The following is a 22,561-nucleotide window of genomic DNA, read 5'->3' as shown; positions in this document are numbered from 1 at the left end:
GAGGGCGTGTCCCTTATGGGCGTGTCCCTCATGGGCGTGTCCCGGCGCCAGGGGCGTGTCCTGGGCGTGTCCCGGGGCGGGGCCGGCGGGCGGGCGGCGCTTTGTGCGCGGCGGCTGCGGCGGGGCCGGGCCGGGGCCATGGAGCGCTGGTCCGGCCGCGTCGCGCTGGTCACCGGCGCCTCCGTGGGCATCGGCGCGGCCGTGGCGAGGGCGCTGGTGCAGCACGGCATGAAGGTGGTGGGATGTGCCCGCAGCGTCGACAAGATCGAGGTACCGGCGGGGCGGGGGCCGCCTCCCCTCACGGGGCCGCCTCTCCCCTCATGAGGCCGCTCCCGGCCGGGCCGGGCGCTGACACCGCTCGGGGGATGCCCGGCCCCGGCTGCTCCTGCCCACCGAGCCGCTGGAGCGGGGGGAAGGGGCCCGAGCGAGGAGCGGGATCGGTTTTCGGGTTTGTTGTTTTGTTGTTTTTTTTTTTTTTTTTTTTGAGCCGCTTCTTATCGAGGTTAAAAATAGCATCTCTGTCCCCGGGAGCGGGATGGGGCTGCTCGGGAGCTTGGGCGCTCCTGGTGTGCAAACAGGTTCGGTCCTGCCAGGAGCATCCCCACAGCCCCCTCAGAAACCTGATGGCGCTGGCTCGGGGATAAAGATGCTCACAAGAAGTGTTTTCTCGGGATTCCTGTTGTGCGTGGGTCAGCTGTGCCTCGCAGGGGCTTATTTGCCATTTAGGAAGTTTCCTGTGAGGGGGGAAATAAGTTTTAGTCATCTTAAATATCGCCATCGTGGGTGTTTGGAGCTAAAGGGGACCTGTGCGATATCCAGGGCTGTGTTTCCATAGCCGGGGTGATAAGGGCTGTGCACAGCTGACTGTGCCGGGAATAAATGGTCCAAAATTCATGGAAACCAAGGCTTGGCATCGGTGGCGTTGCTAAGCGGGGTTGATAAAGAAATGCTCGGGAAAAGCCAAAGTTTTGCCCTTTTTCATTGCGTATCTCGGAGGCTCTGCTCGCAGAGAGGAGAGAGCACCACTGTGACTGAGTGCACCGTCCTTTGGGATTTGCAGCGTTTTGGTGCTGCGGTTTGCAGGGAGGGCTGAGCTCTCCAAAGCCTTTCCCACCTGCAGCTGGTTGGATGTGCCTGGCAAAGGATGCTGCAGAGGATGTTGTCGCTTCCCATTCCCCTCCAGAAAGTTATTTCCAATATTGCCGTTTCCAGCAGCGCCCTTATCTTGGATGTTGTTCTGGACTCTTTTCATTTGGGAAAGAAATCAATGCAACTTGTGTTTTCCTTCGTTGCTCACGTGAGTTTCCTTCCTTTCCCAACCTTTCCTGGCCAAAACACAGCGTGGGTTTAAAAACCAGCAGTGCTGTGAGGCTTTGTGCTTGGATTTGAATGTGCCCCAGGGCGATGACTCCTGTATTGATCATTGATTGATTGATTGATTGGGTTTGCAGATTGGGGCTGCTCCCCGGTGTCCTGGGCTGTGTCACACACGTGTTCCCACAGCAGCTGATGTTTGTCCCCTCGCTGGGACCCGAGTGTGTCTGCAGGGCTGTCATTTGTTTTGCTGGGTGTCTGGACTGTGTTTTGCTCCGCTGCTATTCTGGGTTTATTTATTGTCGAGCTTGTTTCCCTAACGAGGAAGAAAATCCCAGGAGGGGAAGGTGCTGGAGCGTGGGGGGATCCAGGGTCACTGTGGGAACAGCTCTGTCACCTCCTGGCTGCCAGGGATGCTGTGGGAGCTTTGTGCCCAGCCCTGCTTCAGAGCAGGTCTGTGCATGGAGCTGTCCTCCAGGAGATTCACCTTGAGGCTTTTCCTTTCAAAAAATTAAAATATAATACGAAAATATCCGGACTTGGAAGTGTCTGGGGATTTGATTAGGGGGGATTTGAGGGATGCTCAAAAAAAATTGAAATAAAATAGGAAAATATCCAGACTTGGAAGTGTTTGGGGATTTGATTAGAGGGGATTTGAAATAGGAAAATATCCAGACTTGGAAGTGTAGGGAGATTTGACTGGGGGGGATTGAGGGATGCTGGAACACAGTGATGGAGGGAGGAGGGAAGTGGAATGTGAAGGAGCTGAGGGTTTGGTGATGCCAGAGCATCCCAGCCATGGCTAACAGAATTATGGAATCCCAGTGGTTTGGGTTGAAAGGAACCTTATAAACCATCCCATTGCAACCCCCATGGGCAGGGACACCTTCCACTATCCCAGGGGGCTCCAGGGAAGCTTGACATGGAAAGAGGGCAAGGGCAGGGTGTGAAACCTGAATACACAAAACCATCACATTTCATCAAAGTTCAGGAAGGCTGCCGGTTTTAAGGTGAAATGCTGGAGCCCTTGTGTAAGGTGGTTTTGTAACCTCCAGCTAACTGAAAGAGCAGGTTGTCTGGTGGGGATTTAGCTGGGGCAATAAATGCTATGTCAAGATTTCTTAATCTCTTGGAAAATCAGATAAGGGCTTGAGGCAAGATAACGAAGGATTTGCAAAGTTGCGTGTTTGGCATTAAACCCCTGTCACAACTGCAGTGGTCTTGATTTGCCTTTTGAAATAAAAAATGTTAATGGCTCACAAAAAAGCCCCAAAAAACCCCAAACTGCAGAAGGATATTTTTTAATTTTTCCCTTCCAGTGGCTCCACTGTCCACATTTCCCTCCCTGCTCCCTGCTGCAGCCTCTTCGTGTGGGTCATCCAACAGGAGCTCAGACAGTCAGACATCGAGGAATAAAATATAATTAAACTGGCTGTATTTTCCTTGTGCACGCCAGGAGGTAATTCAGGTTGAAGGCTCGTTTTAAATGCAGAGCCTGGAGGTACTAACAGCTGTCAAGGACTTCTTGGCGTGTGCTCAGGGAGCGTTTGCTGCTCTCCAGACACCGCCACGCGTTCCAAGGCAGCCGCTCTCACCGAGCAGCCAAGTGTTTTTATTTTTTAGCAGCTTGGAAGAGCAGGTTTTGGGGGGGAAAATGCTCCTTGGGTGCAGAGATCTGCTGAGATTTACAGCCACAGCCACTCTGCTGCTCCTCGCTTCCCCCTGCTCGTGTTTTCCAGGAGTTTGTGTTTGGTGTCCGGCTCCTTGCAGCAGCACAAAAAAGGGGAGAATTTGCACATGCATGGGACAAAATGTTCCTGCCCTCCCGGCTGGCAAAGCCCTCTCTGGTCTTTTATTCAGTGAGATATGTGAGTTTTGTTCTGCAGGGTTTTTCCCCAGGTTGGGAGGGTTTTCCTGGCTCAGAGGGACTCTGCAGCTTTTCCCTTGCAGCACAGCAAGGCAGAGACAGGGAGCTGTTTCCAAGGGGTTTGCAGTGGTGCTGGTACTGTGCTTTCTTATAACGAAAATGGATTTATTTTCCATTTCCAGAGAATGGCAGAAGTGCTGGCAGGTGCTCCCCCTCCATGCATGGTGTCAGAGCCCTGATCTGCAGCGTGGCTGGGGCTGTCACTGGGGGGAGATGCTCCAGGTGGGACACTGCCCCTGCTCCAGCTCACTGGAAATCCTCCAGCAGCTCGGTTGCCTCGCTCTGCTGTGCCCAGGGATGCTGTGCTCCAAAAGAAATCCATTTTTCCCTGTCTTTGTTGGCGTGCCGAGAGCAGAGCCGTGCAGGAAGCAATAAATGTGACTTAAGATACAAGGTTTAACCAATTAATTCCAATGCATTTGTGACAGGTATTGATCAAAGGTAACATTTATAACCAGGGCCTGCTTTGTCAAGGTTAGATCTTGCTCAGGAGCAGCCTTTGATAAGCTCAGCAATTGATTGCAGCTTGGAGCAGTCCAGGCTCTGGGGAGGCTGTTGGGAGGAGGAGGAAGGAGCTGAGAATTCCTCGTGGGACCTGAGCATCCATTTTTGGGCTCTCTGGTCACTTCCAGGAACCCTCAGGTGCTCCTAGGAGGGTAATTAACAGCGTAATTAACAGCTGGTTGCTGAGTGTGGTGTTGAATTCCCTGCAGGCAGATCAGATGATGGTTTAGAGCTCACCTGGTTCCATTTTGGCATTTTGTCTGTCCCTGGTGGGTCTGTCCCTCTGCCCAGCAGCTGGGATGGGTTTCCTGGGCTGTCCCCACAGGTTCCCCCCATCCTGGGCAGGATAATCCCGAGGCAGGGTGCCTGTGGAGTGTGAGTGACCTTCAGAGTCCCCTTGGCCCCTGGCAGGGGCTGTGCTGTGTTTGGGGATGGTGGGCTCAAGGCCTCTGAAGGGCTTTTATTGCCACTTGTCCCTGACCAGATCCTGTCTGATAAACAGCAGAGATCCCATCATTGCTGGGAACAAATACCTCTCTGTCCTCGTGGATTCCCTCAGCCTTGAAACTTTAAACCAGGCTGGATTCCTCTGTTTCTCCCCCAAAATGTGCTTTAAGAATGTGACTTTGCAGCTCCCCCCCTCCTCTGCTGCTCTGCTGTTCCTGGGGTTTGCAATAGAGCAGCAATACCATGCTCAGAGCCCCAAAAGGAAATAATAACTGAGCTTTTCCCTGGATTTTGGAGCTGGGATGGGGATGTGTGCTGTGTCAGGTGGCTGTGCCGTGCCTCAGTTTCCCTGTGTAAAACCTGGCGGCTGTGCAGGGGCAGAGCTGGACACAGAGGTGACTTTCTGGTTGGGTTTGAGTTTAAGGAGAGAGCCCAGGGCAGGGGGGTGTGAAAAGAGCTGTGAAGAAAACACAGTGGTGTTTTTCCTGGGCTGTATGAGCAGCCTCAGCTCTGCAGGAAGCAGTGGCTGTGCCCAGGTGCAGTTTTTCCCTCTCTCCCATGTCCTGTGGGCAGTGCCAGGGGGATGTCCTGGCTGGCAGTGATTCCTGGGGCGGCCCAGGTGGGTTTGTGGTGCCCTGGCTGTGTGAAGTGTTGGATTCCTGTCCCTGCCAGGCCCTGGGCTCAGCTGGGATTGGGCTGCAGGGGCTGCAGATGGGAGTGCCCATGGCAGGGATGGGCTGCAGCCTCCTCCAAACCTGGTCTGGAATAAAATCAGCACCTGCCACCTGAATTTGGGGGATCTGTTTTACTCGGGGTGGTGGGTGCGTGCTGCTTTCCATGGACCCCTGAGCACGCCTGACATTGTCAGGGCATCACTGCTGCAAATTAGGTGGGGTTTGGTTGAATTAAATTTAATTTTTCCGGGTGGAAAGGACACAGGAGGAAGGTGCCAGGACCTGGGGGTGTCAGGCAGGGGCTGGGGCTCAGCTCTGCCCCCTGAGCTGGGTGTCTGTGGGTTCTTTGGGGATCCCAGTCCTGACAGTGATCCCAGTCCTGACAGTGATCCCAGTCCTGACAGTGATCCCAGTCCCAGCAGGCTCTGTGGGGCTGGGTTTAGGGCAGGCAGGCTGGGTTTGGGGCAGGCTGGGTTTGGGGCAGGCTGGGTTTAGGGCAAGCTGGGTTTAGGGCAAGCTGGGTTTAGGGCAGGCTGGGTTTAGGACAGGCTGGGTTTAGGGCAGGCTGGGTTTAGGACAGGCTGGGCTCAGAGGAAGGCAGGGATATTGCTCTAATGAGCTGTCACGGTGACAGCAGTGTCACCTCCGCCATGCCAGCCTGGAGCAAGGAGTGACAAACTCAAAGTGCCTTGACGTGAGTGAGGAGGGGCTGGGTGAGTGCCTGAAGGTGGCAGGGACCTCTGGGGCCTTTGGCTGTGTGTGACAATGGAAACTGAACAGAGTGAGCTGAGGAAACATCTCTGGGATGCTGAACTGCTGGGGAAGTGAAGGGAGCAGAGGAGGCTTGGGAAGGAGCAGTGAGGTCTGGAGCAACCAGACCCGGCTTAGCAGGAGCCTGGCAGGAAATGTGGAATGATATTTGTCCTTGGATCTTATGGGCCAAAAGGTACCCACAGCTCAGAGTGTGATTCTCTCCATGTGACACAGCTCTGAATCCCACTCCTGGGCACAGAGCGCTGTGGAAATAAATAAATAAATAAATAAATAAATAAATAAACCAACAAACCTCACCCTGCTGCTTTATTCACCGTACCTCTCTATTATGCTGTTGTGCTGTTATTAAATCTTAATTAAAAGCAGCTTCAGACTTGCCAGTCAGTGGAATGAGAGGGTTTGTAAGCCCCCAGTTGTCTCTCACAGCTGTGGTGCTGTTTGTTACAGTTTTTCCTCCTTCATTTCCTTCAGGTAGCAAAAGTGATTGGGGTGATTTTGGTGCTTTTCCAGTTGGTTTCTTGGTGCAGGAGCTCAGTCAGTGGGACACAGGTTCCTGTGGGGAATGGCAGGTGAGATTAAAAATCACCCAATGGCTTCTCCTGGCTTCCATCTCTCTGAGCTAAACGTGTCTGAAGTTATTGGGAGGCTTTGCCAAATAAAGCCCTGCTTGACTCCTTCCTTCCTTTCCCCCCTCTTTAGAGCCCCTTAACATTTTTATACCAATTAGTTCTGTAAAACCGTTTCACCAGGAATGAATGTGGGTGCAGGGCATTGTGGATATGCACAAAGAGCATTAACCCTTTCAGGGGAGAGCTGGAGGTTTCTGAGCACAGCAAACCCATCCCATAAATGAGAGGCATCCTTTCAGACTGGCTGGCCATTTCCAGGCACCCAGAGATAATGCTGTGCTGCAGATGCTGGGAGTGTCCCAGGCTTTGGAGCAACCTGGGACAGTGCAAGGTGTGGAATTGAATGATCTTTAAGGTCCCTTCCAACCCAAACCATTCTTATTTCAGATTTGCATCTCCAGCTGCTGGACTTGCACTGCCCTCACCTGTATTGCAGTTGCATTACCTGGTCACTCTCAAATTGTTTATGAAATCTGGAAAATCAGCTTTTTTCCTCTTTTTTTTCTTTCCTCCTTGTGCATGGGGTGTGCTCAAAGTGGAGTGAGCATCACTTGAGTGACTTAATGGATGCTCTGAAAAAAACCCCTCCATGAGCTCCAGCTCAGAGCTGCTTTTCAAAAGTCTCTTGCAAACTTGCCTGCAGTTGATGTTTCTTTGAAGAGCCTGTGATGACTCTTTATCTGTAGATGGCTGGAGCACAATCCAGCCCTGCCTGGGTGTCAGCAGTGTTCAGCACTTGCTTTTCAAAGAGAATTTGTTAGCACAAGTGCAGCCTGAGAGATGAAAGGATCCGTGTTGGAGGCAGCCAGACACCAGGCAGGGAAGGAAAGGTTTTGAGGGAGATTTGATTTCCCAGGTCAGTTGTGGCAGAGACGCTGAAAAGAGAAGTGAAAGGGCATTCTCGTGGTGCAGCTGGAGCAGAGGAGGGGCAGCCTCAGCCAGAATGCTCAGCTTGGAGGGGCCACAGTGGGGCTTGTGGTGCATCCTCCCTGCTGCAGCAGGGTTATCCCAGAGCAAATCACTGCCCTTGTTCCCTCTGCTCCAACCTCCCTGCTGCAGCAGGGTTATCCCAGAGCAAATCACTGCCCTTGTTCCCTCTGCTCCAACCTCCCTGCTGCAGCAGGGTTATCCCAGAGCAAATCACAGCCCTTGTTCCCTCTGCTCCAACCTCCCTGCTGCAGCAGGGTTATCCCAGAGCAAATCACTGCCTTGTTCCCTCTGCTCCAACCTCCCTGCTCCAGCAGGGTTATCCCAGAGCAAATCACTGCCCTTGTTCCCTCTGCTCCTTCACCTGGCTCTGCACTGAGCAGGGGAGGGTGGAAGTGGCAGCTGGACATGGACACAGAGCAGTGACACAGAGCCCTGTGTCCCCCTGGGCTGTCAGTGAGCTTGTCTGTCCTTCCCTGTCCATGCTGATGGGTCCCTGTTCCCTCCAGCTCTCCTGGCACGGCTCCTGCTCTGGGAGATCCCTCCCATTGCCCTGTGCTCGTGTTTCTCATTTTTGGACATCTTTGGCATTGCTTGATTCTCACTCTCACAACAGTTCATGGTCCTTTTGCCCTCCTGTATCTTTGCAGGAACAAGGCCCCATCCCTGGAGCAGTTCAGAACTTTCCAGCAGCCCTTCCTGCTGCTGTGAATTTCCTGAATGCTGCTCTTGCAGGGATGCAGGCATTTCCCCTCCCCTCACTGGTTTTTCAAGCGTGTGCTACAATGGTGAAAATGAAAATATTCTCCCACTCCTACCAGCACATCACCAACAAGGTTTATCTGCATGGCAAGGTGCTGGCAGCCCAGGAGGGCACACAGAGGGGTGGATTCAGTGCCAGGGCAGCTTTGTGCAGGCAGGGCACACAGAGGGGTGGGATTCAGTGCCAGGGCAGCTTTGCTCAGGCAGGGCACAGAGGGGTGGATTCAGTGCCAGGGCAGCTTTGCTCAGGCAGGGCACAGAGGGGTGGATTCAGTGCCAAGGCAGCTTTGTGCAGGCAGGGCACAGAGGGGTGGATTCAGTGCCAGGGCAGCTTGGTTCAGGCAGGGCACACAGAGGGGTGGATTCAGTGCCAGGGCAGCTTGGTTCAGGCAGGGCACACAGAGGGGTGGATTCAGTGCCAGGGCAGCTTTGTGCAGGCAGGGATGCTGTCAGGGGCTCTCTGGGGATGGCTGCTGGCAGGGATCGATTCCAGCTCAGCTCAGCACGTCCCTGCCCTCCCTGCCTGTGCTGGGAGAGCAATAATGATCATTCTTGTGTTCTGCAGGGCCTCCCCTGAGCTGGGAGCCGGGCAGGAGAGCAGCTCCCGCACCACAGCTCAGCCCTGGGCTGGTTCTGCCTTGTGGTCCCTGAAAGCTGCTGGGGTTTGGGGAAGGTAAAGCAGCAAAGCTGCAGCTGCCTGCTCAGGGCTTTGGTCCAGCTCTGTGGTTGGCTCAGCTACTGGGAAAGGCTGAAAATGATTTAGCAGACAGCCCCAGGGTGCTTCATTTACCAAACAGCCCCAGGGTGCTTCAAGTGAATGTGTTTGGGGTGCAGGGAGGGCTGGGGAGGAGCTGCCTCCATGTGCCATCGCTTCCAGGAGATTCCTGCACTGGCCCTCACTCCTCCCTTTGTAAAAAGCTGGGAATTGCAGTGCCAGGAGTGCAGGAGGAGCTGGCAGCAGGGGGGAGCTGTCTGTGGTGGCAGGGGCAGGGCTGTGCTGCACACACTGAGATGTCACCGTCGGTGACACCGCCACGGCCCCGTGTCCCCGTGGTTTGGTGGGCATTTGGAGCCAGAATCCATCTCCCCTCAGGAGCCAGACATCATGTGGCTCCTGCCTGGCGCTGGGAGCTGTCACTGTCACTGTCACTGCTGTGACACATCGGGGAGGAGATGCTGCTTCTCATTAGTGTCAGGGGTAAAGGGCACCCTCGGAGCTGTGCTGGCAGCTGGCAGCAGCTCCTGGCCCTGCCTTGGCTGGGTGTCACCCAGCCTGACAAAAGCTCGGGGTATCTGGAGTCATCCTTGGCCATGGCTAACGAGGAATTGTCCTTTGCCAGTGTGGCAGACTGGCAGCCTGGTGCCAGGGCAGCACTGATTTGTGGTTTTGAGTTGTATTTTGTGTGTGCTGCTCACCTTGAGCAGGAGCAGCCCAGCACTGAGCCTGTCCTCAGCTCCAGAAGTGACAGGCTGGAGCTCTCAGCTTCTCCTGGATGTTGAGATCTCCTTTTTCTTAATTAGCATCACACTGATCCTTCCCCAGTGCAGCTTTGCAGGCTGTGTTAGCCCTGAGGTGTGGTGTTCAGGAAATGGCTGGAAAAGCTGCTCTGTGGGGAGAGGGGGCTGATGGCTCTTTCCATCCTTCTTTCTGGCTGTATTTCCATCCCTCCTGCTGGCTGTTTTCCCCCTTCCTGCTGCCTGTTTTTAATCCTTCCTGCTGACTATTTTTCCCCCTTCCTTGTGGCTGTTTTTTCCCCTTCCTTCTGGCTGTTTCCATCCTTCCTGCTGGCTATTTTCCCCCTTCCTTGTGGCTGTTTTCCCCCTTCCTTCTGGCTGTTTCAATCCTTCCTGCTGACTGTTTTTCCCCTTCCTGCTGGCTGTTTTTCCTGCTGGCTGTTTTCCCCCTTCCTTCTGGCTGTTTTTCCCTTTCCTTCTGGCTGTTTCCATCCTTCCTGCAGGCTGTATTTTCCCATCCTGCTGGCTGTTTTTCCTGATGACTGTTTTCCCCCTTTCTGCTGGCTGTATTTTACCCTCTCTGCTGGTTGTTTTTCTCCTTCCTTCTGGCTGTTTCCATCCTTCCTGCTGACTGTTTTTCCCCTTCCTGCTTCCTGTTTTTCCTGATGACTGTTTTCCCCTCTCTGCTGGCTGTTTTCCCCCCATCCTGCTGTCTATTTTTCCCCTTTCCTTCTGGCTGTTTCTCCCCTTTCCTTCTGGCTGTTTTCCCCCTTCCTTCTGGCTGTTTTTCCCTTTCCTTCTGACTGTTTTTCCCCTTCCTGCTGGCTGTATTTTCCCCTCTCTGCTGGCTATTTTTCCCCTCTCTGCTGGCTGTTTTCCCCCCATCCTGCTGTCTATTTTTCCCCTTTCCTTCTGGCTGTTTCTCCTCTTTCCTTCTGGCTGTTTCCCCCCCATCCTTCTGGCTGTTTCTCCTCTTTCCTTCTGGCTGTTTTTCCCCATCCTTCTGGCTGTATTTCCCCCCATCCTGCTGTCTATTTTTCCCCTTTCCTTCTGGCTGTTTCTCCCCTTTCCTTCTGGCTGTTTCTCCCCTTTCCTTCTGCTGTTTCTCCCCTCCTGATGGCTGTTTCTCCCCTCCTGATGGCTGTTTCTCCCCTCCTGACGGCTGTTTCCCCCCTGCCTCTGTCTCCCCAGAAGCTGGCAGCTGAGTGCCAGAGCGCTGGCTACCCGGGCACGCTGATCCCCTACAAGTGTGACCTGTCCAACGAGGAGGAGATCCTGTCCATGTTCTCTGCCATCAGGACCCTGCACCAGGGGGTGGACGTGTGCATCAACAACGCGGGCCTGGCGCGGCCCGAGCCGCTGCTCTCGGGGAGGACGGAGGGCTGGAGGACCATGATCGATGTGAGTATTCCCGGGCCATTTGTGTCTCTCCTGGCCACCCTGTCCTCATGGCAGAGCTGAGGGTTTGCTCCCCAGCCTGCTCTGACACAGCCCAGTTGTGCTGCTCGGGGGGTGGAAGGGCATCCTGCCCTGCTGAGCCCTCACCTTGGAGGACGGAAACACAGCAGCATTTTTCCTTCAGCTCGCTGGCTTTCTAAAGGATGAAGAGCCTCCCTTTTTCCTCTTTTTTTTTTCTCTTTTTTTTTCCCCTCCTTTTTTTCCTCTTTTTTTTTCCCCTCCTTTTTTTCCTCTTTTTTTCCTCTTTTTTTCCTCTTTTTTTCCTCTTTTTTTCCTCTTTTTTTCCTCTTTTTTTCCTCTTTTTTTCCTCTTTTTTTCCTCTTTTTTTCCTCTTTTTTTCCTCTTTTTTTCCTCTTTTTTTCCTCTTTTTTTCCTCTTTTTTCCTCCTTTTTCCTCTTTATTTTCTCTCTCTTTTTCTCTCTCTTTTTCTCTCTCTTTTTCTCTCTCTTTTTCTCTCTCTTTTTCTCTCTCTTTTTCTCTCTCTTTTTCCTCTCTTTTTCCTCTCTTTTTCCTCTCTTTTTCCTCTCTTTTTCCTCTTTTTTTTCCTCTTTTTTCCTCTTTCCCCTCTCTTTTTCCCTCTTTTTCCCCTCTTTTTCCCCTCTTTTTCCCCCTCTTTTCCCCCCTCTTTTTCCTCCTCTTTTTTCTCCTTTTTTTTCCTCCTTTTTTCCCCCTCTTTTTCCCCCTCTTTTTCCCCCTCTTTTCCCCCTCTTTTTTCCCTCTTTTTTCCCTCTTTTTTCCCTCTTTTTTCCCTCTTTTTTCCCTCTTTTTTCCCTCTTTTTTCCCTCTTTTTTTTCCTCTTTTTTCCTCTTTTTTCCTCTTTCTTTTCCTCTTTCTTTTCCTCCATTTTTCCTCCATTTTTCCTCCATTTTTCCTCTGTTTTTCCTTCTTCTTTTTTTCTTTTTTCTTTTTTTTTTCTTTTTCTTTTTTTTTTCTTTTTTTCCTCCAATAAAGCAGGAAATGGAATGCCAGGCGCTGGGGTTTGCAGCTAATCCTGTTACTTGTGGCAGTGGTTCGTAGAAATGGGCAGATTCTTTTTGGCTTAAAAAGCTGTAATGCTTTTTGTCTTTACAGCTTCATTTTCTGCCCATAATCTGGTTAGGGCTGGATGTGAATGGCAGCATTTCATGTGCTGAAATGGGAGTTGTGCACATGGCCCATCCCATTTACAACTTCTCCTGGGCATCTTCTGTGACTTCACCATTTTTGTCATTTTGTGGGGGCCCTTTCTCTGCACACAGCAGTGGGAACCACGGCTGTGGGACCTGGGGATGGTTTGGGTGTCCCTGCAGTGTCTCTGGCCAGGGAGGTGCTGGATTTTGGTGTGATTTCCCCTCCTGTGCCACCTTCCCTTGTGTGTCCGGTTTTCGGCTGTTTGGAGGGCCTGGAAAGGCCCGGGGTGGCCTTGGGGCAGCCGCGTATCAAAGGACGAGAAGAGGCTTCAGTTCTTCTTTCGGTCTCTGTGTTTATTAATTGTTTATCTAAAAGATTTTCTCTCGGCCCGACAGAGCTCTGCTCAGCAGCCATGAGCACACTGTGCTGCCCTCCGGACAGCCACCTATCTTTATACCCATAGTTACGTGTACAATATTTATCATTTTTCCCCAATACCTTTTATTCTTATTGCCCGGTGCACTTTTAGTAATGACCAATCCCAAAGTGCCACCATCACCACAGAAGATGGAGGAGAAGAAGAAGAAGAAGGACAGGACACGCCCCAATTCCTCCATCTTACTTCTCTAAACCCCCCTGTACAGAAATCCTAAACCCTGTGTCTCACTCTCTAATTAACCAATCCCTTCACCATTCACCCCGGTGAAACCCTCCTATCCTCATACAGGTGTCGTCTCCTGTGTAGGATCAAAGTCCAGCCACCAGACACTTCTGGAACATTCCAGGACTCCCGAGCCCCCCAAGGGTGCTCTCGGTGGCACCTCAGTCCTGAGGTGCTGAGATCCCACACTTGTGCACAGAAACGTTTTCCTCGCAGGAACAGGAGTGGAACCCATGGCTGGCAGCAGCCCTTGTGCACCTCCAGCAGCTCTGGGAGCCTGTCCTGCTGAAGGGGAGGAGATGTCTGAGGAGCTCTTTGAAGGCTCAGGGCCTCAGCAGTGGAGTCAGCTGGGAGCTGCTCTGTGTAAAAGAGAAGCACTCTGAGACTTCAGGCTCCTGCTGCCAGGCCAAGAGCTGCCATATCCTGCCTAATTAAGTTCTTGTTAGGATTTTGGCCAGCCTGCTGGCTGCTGTGGCTGCAGCCAAGGCCAGCTGAGCCCAGCTTTGTGTGCCCAGAGAGGCTTTTGTGGGCTCCCAGCCCGGGTCACTGCACAGCCACATCTCCCGGCCCCGTTGCCATGGAGGCTTTAAAGAAAATGAAGTGAAGTGGAGCTGAGCTGAGCTGAGCTGAGCTGAGCTGAGCTGCTGTCCAGCAGGGCACTGCCAGGCCCTGGGGGTCACCTGGGCCTTGGAAATTCCTTGTCCTGCTCCCTGGGGCAGGGTGGTGTATGAGTCCCTCAGGGATGCTGCATGTCCTTTGTTTTTATCAGCTGGGCAGCTTGGGGGGACCTGTGGCTTTTCCCAGCTCCCCCAATCCATATTCCCTTCCCTTGCTCAGCTGGAAGTGCTCCCATTATTTCACCTTCCACCACATTTAGGGAGAAAGATTTTGGAGTGGGATTGTCCTGTCTGGGACACTGCAGTGTTGGTGTTCACAGTGGCTCAGAGTTTGGGGTCCCCCTGTTGTGGGGGCTGCTTTGGGGTGGGATGGGGGGAGGGAGAGGCAGGGGGGTGACCCCACAAGGGCAGTGTCAGGAAAGCACTGGGGGATGTTTTATCCCCAGGATGGCTGTGGGGCTGTCCCTGCTCTCTCTGCCTGGCACAGATGCTGCTGCAGCAGCCTGGGCCAGCCCAGCAGACGTTTCCCTCTCCCCCTCCTCCAGCAGCTGCTGCCTTGGCTCCTCATTTCTGTGCTCATGGAACAGCCCTGCAGCAGAAAGGCAGGGTCCTGGGATGCTCCAGAGCCCAGAGCCTCACCCTGCCTGGCCTGGGCAGCCTGACAAGGCTGGGCTTTGCTTTCCATGCTGCTGCTCAGGCTGGGGACAGCTCTGTGCAGTTTTCCCTTTGGTTCTGTGCCCCTGCTTTGTGGCTGCATGGCAGTGTCCCCCCTGGCAGTGTCCCCTGGCACTGTCCCTGTCTGCAGGCGCCTGGGCAGGGCTGGGGGGCTCTGCAGGGCCATCCTGCCCCCTGGCCCTCACAGGGAGGGCTGCCAGCACCTTCCACTGGGCTTTGCAGGCAGCAGGGAGCTGCGAGATGCTGTTGGACAATTCCAGGGCACCTCTGGGCTGCAGGATGGGAAAAGTTTCCCAACAGCCATCAACCCATCCATTTAGGAGGCATTAGGGCCTTTAATGAAAGGCTTTTTTTCCCTTTTTTTTTTTTTTTTCCTTTTTGGTAAATTGATTTTTGCTTCCATGCATTTTTTATGAGCTTTGAGGCTCCTTCCTTCCAGATTCCACTCTCAGTATCCTCCTCCTTGCTGTCCATCTAACAGTGAAAACCACATTATAATTTACTTATTCCTCCTCTTTTCTAATGTTCTGGGCCTTCATTGTCTGGTGTTTATTGCCAGGGTGGGAGCTGCTTCTCTGCAGGCAGTTTGGAATGAGGGATGTGCTGGTTTACAGAGCCCTGCCAAGATGTGCTGTGGGTGCAGGAGGGGAGGTGTCACCTCAGGCAGGTTCTGAGCCCATCCTCCCCCATGCTCTGCCTGCTTTCTGAGGCTGGAGCAAAGTCCTGATGAGCAGGAGGAGCTGCTGTGCACACTCTGAGCCTCTGGGGCTGCAGCAGCTCCTTCACTTCTCACCCACTGACCTTTCCAGCCAGGAATTCAAGCTGAACTTCCCATTTTCCCTGCTCAGGGCACATCCCCTGACTCCTCTAGACACAGCATGGGTTTGATTCTTGGCATTGTTCACTGACAAGCCAGGCTCTGTTCTTCTTGCATTTCCCAGCCATCTGTGCAGGGATATGTCTGTGAGCTGTGCTTCCTTGTGTGCTCTGGGGCTGGGGCACCCTTTTGGAAGCCTTGGGAGAGGCTGATTCTGGGAAAGGGAAACGCTGAGCCCTTCTAGGAACAGGATCCTGTGTGTTCTCTGACCTGGCAGCTGGGGCTGGTTAATGTGGCACCGTGGTGGCTGTCACAGAGCTGCTGCTGACACTCAGGTGTGCTGGGCACCCTTGGGTGGCACCTCTGAGCCTGTTCACCCTAAAATAGGAACGAGGCAGAAAAATGTCTGAAATGTGTCTGTGGGTATTTGTAACAACAGCCTCGGGGTCACACACACTTGCTCATTTTCCTCCTCAGTGCCTGCTGCACCTTTTGAAATGGGATTTCACCCCAAACCCAGTCTGTGCTGGTGGGAAAAGGCCATCCCAGCTCAGCTGCCTTCCAGCCACTTGTTTTGTTGCACCGTGGGGTTTTATCACAGGGCTCTGGACTTTCCCATGTGCTGTTGATTGGGATCTGGCTCTGCCAGGAGCTGTCAGAATGTTGTAACCTTGCCCAGGCCGCTCTGTGAGTCACTTTGGGGTGATGTTACCCTCTAGTGGCCTTTGGAGAGGGATCTGGGAGTGGCTGCTCCAATGAGGAGCTCCCTGCTGGGCTGGGGGAGGCAGGATTTGTTTGTCATGGGGGGTTTTACACCAGCAGGTGCCCAGATCCATATCCCAGAGCCCAGGGTCAGCTGCAGGGTGACTCCTGCTCTCGCTGAGCACCCTGTGTGAAATCCCTGCTGTGGAATCCCCAGTCCTGCCCGTGCCCTGCCTGCTCCGGGCTCCACCCCAGTGCTGAGGGGCCCTTGTGTCTCCTCTCTGCTCCTTTTCCTCCTGGCACGGCCCAGGTGGATTCCCAGGTTAAAGATTTATCTCTGCAGCCCAGGTGTGATGGTGAGGAGCCAGCAGTGCCTCTGACTGACCAAAGTGCACTGGGCTGGGGGTGGTGGCTCCTGGTGCCGCCTGGGCACTCCCAGGGGCACATCAAAGCCCTGCTTATCTCTGCTTATCTCTAAGACAAACCCCCCAGGGATGGCCTGGCAGTGAGTGGGGAATAAGGACCAGCCAAAAGCGTGACAAAGATCTGACCCTGCTGCTCTTTGTGCTGCTCAGTAATTGCATCTCCCAGCTCCATCCCTCTCCTGCCTGTGCTTTTGTCCCAGCAAGTCACAGCTATTCTGCCCCATTCTTGTTCTTTTTTTTCCCAGGCATGATCCCCAGCCCTCTCCCATCTCCCTCCCTCACTGTTCCTGCTGCTCCACCTGCCTTCTGATTCATCAGAAAATCACTTCTTCCTGGAGATTGCAGTGTGTTCTGACCCTTCTGGGCTGCTCATTTAGCTGGCCAAGTGACATGTTCTTACACAGGACCTGCCAGGGGATGGTCACATCCTTTCTGGAGGCCTTCAGCAAAACCCCTTCCAAATCTGAGCCCCCTGAGCAATGAGCACTGCTGCTGGGATTGCTGCTCATCAGGGCTGCAGCCCCTCTGGGCCCTTTGGATTCCAGCTGGGACAATTTCCTCATCTTTATCTCCCAGCAGCTTTGGCTCAGTGTTTATGGTCAGGACAGGCTGGAATGCTGTGCATTAATGCTTGGGGAGTGACAGGGCCGAGTTTAACCAAACCAGGGCAGTGCTGGTGCACAGAGCAGAGCCTGGAATGCTCTGGGTCCTGCAGGGCTGGGGAATCGCCAGTTTGGGCTGGGGCAATGTCAGCAGGCAGGGACAGGGACAGGGACAGGGACAGGGACAGGGACAGGGACAGGTCGGTGGCTCCCACAGCCCCAGGCTGAGTTGCCCACTCAGGGGTTCTCTGTGGCACAAACTGAGCTTTGCTTCCCGTGCCTGGGAGCTCTTCTGGAGCCTCCTGTGAGCTGCTGGCGCTGTGACAGGCAGGAGCTGGGGATTTCCTCGTTAACGAGCTGGCCTAATTACCTGCTGTGAGTGCCCTGCCAGCTGCCCAGAGTGCTCAGTCAATCACCTCGGGCTCCTGCCTGCAGTGCTGCTCTGGGGAGGGCTGTGCTCTCCTTCCTTGGGCTTTCCCCTCACCCCTGTCCCTAAAACAACCAAATCCATTCATTTCTGCTCCCTCTGGGTGTCTGTGCACCCCTGCCCCTGTGGCTGCAGCCCCCAGCTCAGCTGTGGGGTGTGAGGATGAGCCATTCCCTCTTTGGGTTTTCCTGGGAATTGCCTGGGGACGAGACTGGAGCTGATATCCTGGATTTTGGGCACACAGGGGGTGCCAGGCAGGGCTGCTGGCCTTCATTTCTTATTTTCTCCCCCTCAGGTCAATGTGATGGCTGTGAGCATCTGCACCCGGGAGGCCTATCAGTCCATGAAGGAGAGAAACATCGACGATGGGCACATCATTAACATTAACAGGTGAACAAAGGGGGCTGTGGGGCCAGCCTGGGGCCCTTCCTGCTCCTCCCTGCAGCACAGAGAGGAATTAAACACCGGCTGGGGTCAGCCTTGGGCTTTCTCCTCCTTACAGGAAGGGTTTCAGCACTGGAGCTTCAGGCTTGCTGTGGTGCTGGTGGGGATTCCTGAGGATTGTGGGGGTTGATGCTTCAGACTTAATCTTTGCTGGTCTAAAGGGAGGAAGACCAAACCAGGGAGAAAGGGATGCCCCAAATGAGGGAGATAAGGATATCTCAAACGAGGGAGATAAGGATACTCTAAATGAGGGAGGAAAGGATACCCCAAACCAGGGAGAAAAGAATGCCCCAAACAAGGGAGATGAGGATGCCTCAAACCAGGGAGAAAAGGACATCCCAAACCAGAGAGAAAAGGATGCCCCGAACTAGGGAGATAAGGATGCTCCAAACCAGGAGGAAAAGGGTGATACCAACCCCTGCTGATGGGGCAGGGCTGGCGTTTGGTTTCTGGAGCTGCTCAGGGAGGTTTGGCTGTGCCTGTCCCCCGCTGCAGCCCCATGCCAGCCCCCAGTGGGTTCATTGTGGTGCCCTGAGTGCCCTGGGGTCCCTGCCAGCTGCCAGCAGCGTGCCCTGTGCTCTGTCCCCAGCATGAACGGGCACAGCGTGGTGCCCCAGTCCGTGGTGCATTTCTACAGTGCCACCAAGTACGCGGTGACAGCGCTGACCGAGGGGCTGCGGCAGGAGCTGCGCGAGGCCAGGACCCACATCCGAGCCACGGTGAGAGCCAGGGCCCTGGGCTGTGAAAATGGGGCTCAGCACCCTGGGAATGGTCAGGAAATCCTGTGGGGAACTGTCCCAGACCCACATCCGAGCCACGGTGAGAGCCAGGGCCCTGGGCTGTGAAAATGGGGCTCAGCACCCTGGGGATGGTCAGGAAATCCTCTGGGGAACTGTCAGAGGTGGGGCAGGTGGGGGCACAGAATGTCTGGAAAGGGATTTTTGGGCTGCACAGAGTGGGAGGTTGCTTGTTGGAGGGGTCACATCAATAGAAGGAGGCACTGAGCTGGGCTGTTGGTGCTCAGTCAGAGCTTTTCCATGTTTTTCTTTGCTTCTCTGTCCCTCTGGGCTGTGAGGAGGGAAGTGCCCACCAGAGGTACCTGCCACAGCAATCAGTAAGGTCTGCTCACTTCTACTGGTCCCTTAAAATGGGTGGGAAAGCAGAATAACAGAAAAATGAATTATTTTTTTCCTTAATTCTTTTACTGAAGGGGAATTACAAATCCTATTAGGATGTGCTCTGCTTTTTTCCAGTGTATATCTCCAGGACTGGTGGAAACAGGATTTGCTTTTAAACTCCATGATAATGACCCTGAGAGAGCTGCTGCCACCTACGAGAGCATTCGGGTAGGAGCTGGGGGAGTGGGAGCAGGGAAGTGGCTCTGGTTATAATTGAGCATTTCTCCTGGCTGATGGTTCCAGGGAGTGCCCAGTGCTCTCCAATCTCAGCCCTCAAACCTCACCTTTTCCACTGGTATTTACACACTGTGTAGGTTTTCATTTGGGTTCAGTTTCCAGCTCCTCCCATTTTTCCTTTTATTTTGATGCTTCTGTAAATCAGTGTCAGCCAGCTTTGCCATTCTGCAGGCTGTGACCTCTTCATTGCAGAGGAGATGGGACAAACAGAGGTGCCACAAGGAGAAGTGTTCTGCAGGTGGCAGGGGATTTCCTGTGGGAATTCCTGGCGAGGATGGCAGAATCCCTGTGCCAGCAGTGAGATAATCCACAGCAGATTATCAGCACCAGGCACATCCTTTGTTACATTTCCAATGCACTGGGTATTTCCTGCTTGCTTGTCCCTCCTGGCCATGCCCCAGTGACACTGTCAGACCTCATCAGGGATGGGCAGGAGAGGAGGGATCTCCTGGGGAGCTCTGGGGGTGCCCTCTGACCCAGAGCCCCTCTGCTGTCATTGCAGTGTCTCAAGGCTGAAGACATGGCCAACGCTGTCATCTATGTCCTCAGTGCCCCCCCTCATGTCCAGGTAGGCTGGGGCTGGGGCTGGGGAGGGGCTCAGGGCTGCCCTGGCCTGGCTGATCTGCGGCTGGGTCAGCTGGGAGCTTAGGGAGCCTGTGCTGGGGATTAGCAGGGATCACGTTTGTTTACACTTCCAGCTCTGGGACGGCACTGCTGGGGCTCTGGGATTGCTCAGGGTGTGGGATGGCACTGCTGGGGCTCGGGGATTGCTCAGGGTGTGGGATTGCTCAGGGATGGCACTGCTGGGGCTCTGGGATTGCTCAGGGTGTGGGATGGCACTGCTGGGGCTCTGGGATTGCTCAGGGTGTGGGATTGCTCAGCTCATCAGGCTCAGCCCTGGTCACAGCCTGCTGCAGCAGAGAAGTGCCCAGTGCAGGGCTCCAGCACAGGATTCCAGTGCAGGATTCCAGTGCATGATCCCAGGATTCCAGTGCAGGATCCCAGGATTCCAGTGCAGGATTCCAGTGCAGGATCCCAGGATTCCAGTGCAGGATCCCAGTGCAGGATTCCAGTGCAGGATTCCAGTGCATGATCCCAGGATCCCAGTGCAGGATCCCAGTGCAGGATTCCAGTGCAGGATTCCAGTGCATGATCCCAGGATTCCAGTGCAGGATCCCAGGATTCCAGTGCAGGATTCCTGTTCCATGCCACGCTGCTCTCTTGCAGATTGGGGATATACAGATGAGGCCCACGGAGCAGATCTCGTAGCAGGGCAGGAGGATGAGGAGGATGAGGAGCACCATGAGCAGCACCGTGCCCACTCCACCTGGAGCCCTCTGGCAGCCCAGGCTTCCCTCAGCTGGCTGGCAGCGTTTTAATCAAGTACCAAGGATCATGTCTGAAGAATTGTTTTTCTCTCCCTCTCTCTGAGCTGGTGCTGGTGCTGAGCCAGTTTGAAAAAAAAAAAGAAAGAACCACAAACTCCTAGTGGGTCTCTTTCTCCCCCACTCCTTTGTGGAACTGCTTGAGAGTAAAAATGTGTTTGAGAATAATGCAGGGAAGTGGTTTGTGGAAGATGGTTTGTCTCCAGGCTGGTTTATTCTTCATTTTGCTTTCTTTTCAAGGTTTGTTTGATCTTAGTTGCTGATGCTGTGTGTGGACCTAGGTGAAGTGGCACAAGATGTTTGCCAGCTTCAGCGTGCTTAGGGTTTGAGATTTTCAGTGGACATGATACATGAATCCATCTAATACTCTGAGTTTATTTTCATCAGGTTGATTACTGATGGTGGTGATGCATGTGATATTTTCCATTTCTTTTGTACTCCACTGCCCCAACCCCAGTGTACAACCTCCCCCAGCCCTCCTTTCCCCTTCACATGGCTCATGCCTGCCAAGTTTGAGGAAGTATAAATGTGTGTGCTTGATATTTCTCTTTTTTTCTAGGTAGGTAAATAGTTGGAGGAAAAGCACCTGTCCCTGTGCAGGTTAGGATGGTAATCTAAGTGGCATAGTTACAGTAAGAGTGAGTTGTTTGGTATTTTTAATAAAAACTAAACGTGTGCTGTCTTGTGACCACCTCTATCCTTGGTATCATCTCCCAGCACTCTCGATGTTCTGTGTGTGATATTTGCATGCATTGACACTTTTCTGCAAACGTGGATTGCTCTGGTGCTGTTGAAATGCTGGTGCTGAGGAGCTGGAAATGGTGGAAGTTTATTTTTATGTAGAGACACAAACTCAGAGAGAGAGAGAGAGATCGAATGGAACAAGCCCTGCTGAAGGTGTCTGGAATGAGGAGGGATTTGCAGATTTTCAGGGGCATTTTGGCCACAGCAAGCAGCAGGAGAAGGGTCTGGCTGAGATCCTGTGCTGGTGCAGCCCCAGTGTCTGGCTCTGGGTTTATCTGAGTTGAGGGAGAGGAGAACTGGCCCCAAAGCAGAGCTGGAGCTGTCTGGAGACCCTGTGCAGGGAGGTCTGTGTGTGCCCAGCTCTGCAGGGAGCTCCTGGGCACGTTGCCTTAAGATTGCAGACCCTGTCCAGCTCCTGCTGGGCTCCAGGAGGTCAGGGATGGTCAGAGCAGAGGACAGAGAGCTGGGAGATCGGGGTTGGATTGTTTGGCTTACAGCAGGAGAGCCCTGGGAGTTCATCTGTGTCAGCCCTGCACAGGGGAGAGCAGAGCTGGGCCCAGGACACGAGTTCAGCTCCCTGTACAGCCTTGGGCAAGTCACTTTACCTCTCTGCCTCAGTTTCCCCATCTGGAAATGGGGATGATGACACTCACCTACCTCACAGGGGTGTTGTGAGGACTCACAAGCTTTTGTAAAGCACTTTGACAGGCGCTGTGTAAGTGCTGAGTGTTGATATTGAAGTATTGTTATGAATTAAACCTTGTGATACCTAGAATTCCTTGTGCCAAAGGTGAGCACCTGTAGGAGGATACAAGGAGAAAACTGGCAAAATGTTCCTTTCATGATGGCAAAAACAAAAGGCAATTTGCCCCCTTTTTTCCCCTTTTTTAACACATGGTTTGTTCTGTCCATTCACCAGTTTCTACTGACAAGTGCACCTGGATTTGGCTTTTTAATTTCTGGTGAGTGAAATCCCTGCAGTGCCCTGCTCCAGGATGCCAAGGTGGTGCCTTTGTGTGCATTCCCAGCAGGTGCCCTATGTGCCATCTTTAGGAGAAGGTGGTTGAGCTACTAAAGAGGCCAAAAAAACCCAGAAAAAATAGAGAAATTAGGAACTTCTGAGCAGGGATGTGGGCAGCAGTGGTGAAACATGGAATGGTGGCAGCAGCTGTGTGCAAAGTTCACAGAGGTTGCAATGTGTGGCTGAGGAGAGCCTTCACATCTCCCTGTGCTGTAAAAGGAGGATTTGGGGAGAATTGCTGAAGATGCAGAACCCTGACAAAGGGTTTGTCCAGTTAGTTGCTCCTTGCAAATACAACCTGGCAGCCCTGCAAGTTGTTTTTTCTTTTTCCCCCGAGAACATTTGTAATCTCTGAAGTCACCTCGAGGTGACGTGCAGTATATTTTTCCATTTGAAGTGTGGTTTTAGGGGATCATCCCTGCTGCCTGCTAACCTCCCCCATAGGAGGGTGGCACCTCCTGCCACCTCCCTGGGATGAGATGGACCCCACCCCGAGGCAGTGACACCCCTCAAACACCAGGATCAGTGACCTGTGTCATTTATCAGTAGGTTTCTATTGTGAACTGTAAAATAAAGAATAAAAAGAGAGGCACACTGTGGCTCGTCTGTGGCGTGTTTTGTTCTTTTTGTGTTAAACCTGAACAG

The 22,561-nt window shown here is 53.3% G+C and overlaps 1 protein-coding gene across 1 annotated transcript; it reads left to right on the top strand.

The window, feature by feature from the left end:
* On the top strand, positions 1-21,986 carry DHRS11 (dehydrogenase/reductase 11). Its single transcript, XM_074556851.1, has 7 exons — positions 1-270; positions 10,605-10,814; positions 17,203-17,297; positions 17,941-18,070; positions 18,605-18,697; positions 19,269-19,334; positions 19,994-21,986. The coding sequence occupies exons 1-7, from the start codon at positions 16-18 to the stop codon at positions 20,033-20,035; spliced, it is 891 nt and encodes a 296-aa protein (XP_074412952.1). The 5' UTR covers positions 1-15; the 3' UTR covers positions 20,036-21,986.
* The last annotated feature ends 575 nt before the right edge of the window (positions 21,987-22,561 follow it).

This window comes from Zonotrichia albicollis, chromosome 22 (assembly GCF_047830755.1).
Source record: "Zonotrichia albicollis isolate bZonAlb1 chromosome 22, bZonAlb1.hap1, whole genome shotgun sequence".
Taxonomy (NCBI): domain Eukaryota; kingdom Metazoa; phylum Chordata; class Aves; order Passeriformes; family Passerellidae; genus Zonotrichia; species Zonotrichia albicollis.
Note: the sequence above shows the minus strand (reverse complement) of the source record. Positions and strands in the feature narration are given on the sequence as shown.

Coding starts and splice junctions, on each gene's coding strand:
- DHRS11 (XM_074556851.1), top strand. CDS start 16: ATGGGCGTGTCCCTCATGGGCGTGTCCCGGCGCCAGGGGCGTGTCCTG. Junction 18,698..19,268: donor CCACCTACGAGAGCATTCGG/GTAGGAGCTGGG, acceptor CTGTCATTGCAG/TGTCTCAAGGCTGAAGACAT. Junction 19,335..19,993: donor GTGCCCCCCCTCATGTCCAG/GTAGGCTGGGGC, acceptor GCTCTCTTGCAG/ATTGGGGATATACAGATGAG.